This window comes from Papaver somniferum, chromosome 5 (assembly GCF_003573695.1).
Source record: "Papaver somniferum cultivar HN1 chromosome 5, ASM357369v1, whole genome shotgun sequence".
Taxonomy (NCBI): domain Eukaryota; kingdom Viridiplantae; phylum Streptophyta; class Magnoliopsida; order Ranunculales; family Papaveraceae; genus Papaver; species Papaver somniferum.
Genome location: NC_039362.1, coordinates 109,463,503 through 109,469,079, shown reverse-complemented (window position 1 = coordinate 109,469,079; position 5,577 = coordinate 109,463,503). Strand labels below are relative to the sequence as shown.

General features: G+C 36.1%; 1 protein-coding gene across 4 annotated transcripts; it reads left to right on the top strand.

Moving 5' to 3' along the window:
- Positions 1 to 1,296: 1,296 nt before the first annotated feature.
- Positions 1,297 to 4,991, top strand: LOC113282391 (28 kDa ribonucleoprotein, chloroplastic-like). Of its 4 annotated transcripts, none has more exons than XR_003326885.1 (5): positions 1,301 to 1,851; positions 1,957 to 2,058; positions 2,591 to 2,881; positions 3,131 to 3,259; positions 4,641 to 4,991. XR_003326885.1 is itself a non-coding variant. In XM_026531381.1 (4 exons), exons 1-4 carry the CDS (start codon positions 1,399 to 1,401, stop codon positions 3,194 to 3,196), a joined length of 912 nt encoding a protein of 303 aa, XP_026387166.1. In that variant the 5' UTR covers positions 1,302 to 1,398; the 3' UTR covers positions 3,197 to 3,485. The 4 variants fall into 4 exon arrangements, 1 of the variants encoding a protein (XP_026387166.1); XR_003326884.1 differs by having other exon boundaries at positions 1,302 to 1,851; positions 4,631 to 4,991; XR_003326886.1 differs by lacking the exon at positions 1,957 to 2,058 and having other exon boundaries at positions 1,297 to 1,851; positions 4,631 to 4,991.
- The last annotated feature ends 586 nt before the right edge of the window (positions 4,992 to 5,577 follow it).

Below are 5,577 nucleotides of genomic sequence, written 5' to 3'. Positions count from 1 at the left end.
GCACAACCTTACCTGCAAATTTTAATTGGTTTTATTTCAGTACAACATTTATGGACTACACATTCATCATCTCAGAAACACAATCAATCACTATTGGCCTTATGTACTTCATATCCAAAGCTCATTATCACATAAACAAAGAAACTGATGAATTTAGAGTACATAAACACTACAATGTCTCAGTTTTTTAGTTATGTACTGCCAATTATGTGCCATAAACACAAACAGTGGTAAATAGACACATAAACAATGTTACCCATTCACTACTGAACTTATGTACTGCCAAAAAACAACCTAATTAAGAAAAAACCTCAGTATTTGATATATGTACTGCTGGCTCTATGTATCAGAAATAAAATGAAACACATTGCATATCACTTTTGATTCTTATTCTACAGTTTTATAATTATGTACTGCCAATTCTAAGTGCTAGAAACACAAAGTAGAAGTTGCATGTAAACTCTGATAGGTTTTCATAAATTTTTAATCAGTACTTCTAATATGTACTGGTGGATCTATGTCCCAGAAACAAAAAATATACTGAAAGTGTTAGAAATAATACCTTTTTTCTGAATTGGTGCGTTGTTACTCGGTTTTCTTCGTTTTCTTTTTAGTACATCTATATATTCATCGTCCGATGAACTTTTTGAAGTTTTTTTTTTCGATTTCGGTGTTTCAAGCTTTTTACTCTTTTTCCACTTTGATTTTCGTCTTGAAATTCTTGAATCGTCTTCTGATTTTCTAGGAGCAGTGCTATCATCCATTATTGTTTCTTCTTCTTGGATTGTTCTTGTGATTTTTCTTATTTTAACCATTATCGGAAGAGAATATAGGTTTTAGGGTTTTTCTCTATTCTTGTGAATCAAAATCGTTGTTTGCAAACTATTCTCTGAATGAATTTTCTTGTAGGGAAACTATTCTGTAAATGAATTTTGGGTTTCTATTCTCTGTGTGAAGAGAAAAAAATTTCTCTTTGAAAATCTCTGAATGTGAAGTCTAAAAACCCCAAAAAGGTGGTTGTACGGGAAAGAAAAACCGCAAGAAGGTGGTTGATTTCACACGTGTTTAGTTCTAGGGTAAACCGGTCATTTTGCTTGTTTCAAATAACTATGGACCTAATGATAAGTCTAAAACCCGGTTGGACCTTACTATAACTAACTTAATGGGCTTAGGACCAAACAACAAATTTTCCTATCACATTTAAGTGGGACCCACAACTTAGATGATAAGCTGCACAACTCAAACAATCCTATCCGTCCATTTTTCAAGTAAAGAACCCTTTCCTCTAATGCCATAAACCTCTCCTTCCTCCTCCATATCTACAAATCCCTTATCTTCTCTCAATCTCTCTTTCTCTTTCTTTCTCTTCTTCTCTGCATCAACCAAAATTCAATTGCCATGGCTTCATCATCAACTATGTTCAAATCTTTATCCATGACAAATGGTTGTTTAACATCTCATCATACAGCCCTAATCACTACTAAAGCGTCATACCCATTCATTTCTATACCTTCAAAACCTATTAAGCTTACCAATATCTCTTCTTCTTCATTTCCTTCATGGGGTTCTTTAAAAAACAAGAATCCTTCATCTGTTATTGTCTCAGTAACATCAGATTGGGTTCCTCAAGAAAACGCTGTTGAAGAAGTATCAGCAGAAGAAGAGGGAAGTTTGGAGATTAATGATGAAGCTGGAATTGAAGCAGAAGGAGACGGAGAAGTTTCAGAAGAAGAATCGTTTGCTGAACCACCTGAAGAAGCTAAACTTTTTGTTGGTAATTTACCTTATGATATGGATAGTGAGAAATTGGCTGGATTATTTGACCAAGCTGGAGTTGTTGAGGTTGCTGAGGTAAAGAACTTGTGCATTTTTCACTCATGAATTTATGTTTTTATTGTGTTTATATGTGGTGTTAGATGATTTAGGATGTGGGTTTGTGAAATTTGTTTGATTTAGGTTATTTATAATAGAGATACCGATCAAAGTCGTGGATTTGGCTTTGTTACAATGAGTACTGTTGAAGAAGCTGAGAAAGCTGTAGAGATGCTTAACCGATATGTAAGTATTTGTTATCCTTATTAACAACCTATCAGTATGTATCTGAAGATGTTATTGTGAACATTGTTATGTTCTGCTAGTTATTGTCGTTGTCCTCTTATGCTTCTTTGTGTTCTGGTCATAGAAATTTGATTTAACTTGTGCATCACTAAAAGATTTATTGAGTTCGGATTGAGGATGATTCTGGTAGTGGTGGGTGGTGAGTTGGGTACTATGAAGTGGTGGTAGGCCCAACTATCACCATCCACCGCCACCATTTGTGAAATTTAGAGGGTCTTATAGGAAAATGTGATAGGTTAAACTTATTTGCTATCAAGTTGCAGCTTTAGATAAGTTAATAGTCTTTGACATTTTTTCAGTTTAAGAGTTTTATTGGCCAAGTTATGCATTCACTGCTTTCGATGTTGAGTGGCAAACTCTTGCATTGCTACTTATAATGGTATTCTTTATATTATGTCAGGTTAAAAGGTTCCTTAACCATAACGTAGAAACTTGAATTAAGTTTTTGTGTTTTTATTTTGTGTTGAAACAGGATGTGAATGGAAGGCTTCTTACTGTTAACAAAGCTGCTCCAAGAGGTTCACGACCAGAACGCGTAGAGCGTGGCCCTAGAGACTTTCAATCATCTTTCAAAATATATGTCGGGAACTTGCCATGGCAGATAGATGATGCTCGTTTGGAGCAAGTTTTCAGTGAACATGGTAAAGTGTTAGATGCCAGGGTTGTTTTTGATCGGGAATCTGGTCGTTCACGAGGTTTCGGCTTTGTAATGATGGGCTCACAGACAGAGGTAGATGATGCAATTGCTGCTCTTGATGGACAGGTATAATACGTGACCTTAGACTTTAGTTGCAGGTTATAATTTATTACCACAAGACCGAATTAAGATAAACTTACTCCTCTTTAGTACGCCCTCGTGCTTTTCCTCTCAATATGATTTTCCCCAGAGCTAGAAAAAACAGTCTGTGAGCACAAATACCATTCAGATGTTCTTATAGAAATTTATTGCATTCTGTGACAGTTTTTTTTTTTTTTGCTACAACTGTCTGATTTGTGTTTTATCATTTTGCAGAGCTTGGATGGAAGGGCAATTAGAGTTAATGTTGCAGAGGAGAGACCTAGGCGCAATTCTTTCTAATTTTATGTGCAGAATGTAGATGAGTGTCCGCGGTCCGAAGTCCCTTTTCTCTCACGGTCATTTGTAAGTCAGCATTTTCCTTGTTGAATGAAGGCAATGCTTTTTCCGGTTATTAATTGTTTTTTTGTTATCAGAGACCGTGAAGCTTCTTATTGGGTCTTCGAGTTCTATAGTCTTCTTCTTCTTTGCATGTTTGCATGTTGAGTCACTTGCTTTCTTCTTTGTTTTTTAAACTTGCTTTGAGTTGGTCAGTGTGATTAGTAATAATCTGATCCCATGCCAGATACTATTTTGTCCTAGCTTTAGTACCAAACTCTGCTTGGTACATTTAACAAGAAACTTAGACCGCCCTGTTGGATTTTGCTAACATGTTGGAGATCGTCAGAAACTGATAACTGAGTTACAATTTACAAGGTAAATTAGCTAAATAAGGTTAGTTTAAAAAGTTGCCTTTTGGTATTGCGAGAGTCAGAAGTTGCATTACCTGTAAGGGCATTGGATCTGAACCCTGTAACCTCCATTGTTAGAGCAAGCCCTTCTGTTTCACAGGAGGATTTACTGCTTTCATTGGCTCTGGGACATCTGAGATGATATAAAATCAGACGTACAGTAATGTGGGATGTTGTCATTGTTTTCTGTTTCTCTTCTGACATACCCTTGAACATGAGATTTTACATGCTAACTCAATCTTGAAACCTAAGATATGTGAGGTACTAATAATATTTTAGAGACATGTTGTGATTGGGATTGCATTATGCAAGTCTTGTTGCTGGTCTATATTCCTTGGTTAGGTTCATTTGTTAGGATTTACTTAGTTCTGTTAGATGATTAGATAAGTTAAACGAGTCTAGTAAGTTATCGGAACTCTAGAGATAAGTCAACAGACTTATTCATGATATTTAGGAGTTGAGTTGTTAGGATAAACTACACATGTATGTGTAGTTCAGGTCAGTTCAAGGTTATAAGTAGTCTTTGTTTATAAGTAGTCTTTGTTTCAGTCATTGAGAGTTTGATCGTTCCGATCGTTACTTTGATCCTCGACACGAGTTGATTATCACCTTTGGGTCCTGTTTACCGTAGTGGATTCTCCGCGTGTTGGTTTATTTCAAATCGTTTCCGCTGTGCTGTATCAATTTTGTTTCCTGCATTCAAAGTCAAAATGGCTAGTGTAAGCCTATAATAGGTATAAAGAATGATCCATGTTTACAGTAACCTCAAAACTTTGGTGGCTGGTTTCAGTTTCTTCTAAAACAAATAAGAATTCAGGTGATTTCAACTCAGAGTGGCCATGGCATCTGACATCAAGGCATCAATAAACTGAGCTAGAGCATGAGCAACTCTTTTGCCTTCTATTTTGATAAACTTGAATTGAATCGGGGAATTCCTTGTGCATACGCCTAATTTTAGCTTCACTTATTAAATACCTTTTCCCAGATTGTTGCAGTTTGGTGGAAGGTTGTGATCTCTGCGGAAATGGGGCATACACTTTCATGAAGCTGAGCAGTACCCCCTCATTACTTTGATCATGGAGTCTACGCACTATCCAATCCTAATTTTTTTTGCATCCTTGTTAATTTTCAACTGGCTTGAGGAGGTAGCCATTTAGGAACTCAGTCAGGTACATGCTAAATTTCATACCTGGGATTCTCACTTGAGTCAGGTTTCACATAGTTTTTATGCCTTCGACTTTCCTCCCGAATCACTTTTTTTTTCTGAAGCACCTCCTGAATCACGTACGTGGAGAACAGGACTTTGATTTAAATAAAAAAATTAACTTATTTCTCGGTTTCCATCACTACCAAAGAACATAAACTGTCCGACTGAAATTTTAGCTTTCATCATTGACTTTTTTAAGAGGTTGTGGAGTAGTTCTCAGTAAGGAGTCTGGTTGCGATCTGAGACTGAGTGATCCGCAAAAGGTAATGCTTTGGTTGATATGCACTTCAGGAATAAATAAGTGGTTCGGCTCGTTATGAATAACCTTATAACCTTCTTCTAGATAAAAGAAAATATTTAACTTTTGGTGGAACAATCTTGATTTTCCAGCAGAATCTTTTTGGAAATAATCATGATTCACATGAAGGTTTATCACCTATGGAACACCTCCTTTTTTTTGGTTAAGAAATTTACGAACAAAAGGGACCCTTGGCAAGGGAAACCCTTGAACAAATTACTTGAATTTATAAAATGTAGATGGGCCACTCAACAGATTTGAGAAAGCCTGATCCATTACTGTAACTCTCCATGACACCTGTATTTAAAGAACATCATCTGTTCACTATTTATTTATTTTTATTTTTTGATGAAAGCAAACTTTTATTAAGAAGGAAAAGCTATTACATTTGAGGAGGGATCCCCTCGCACCCTTATTTTCACACTAT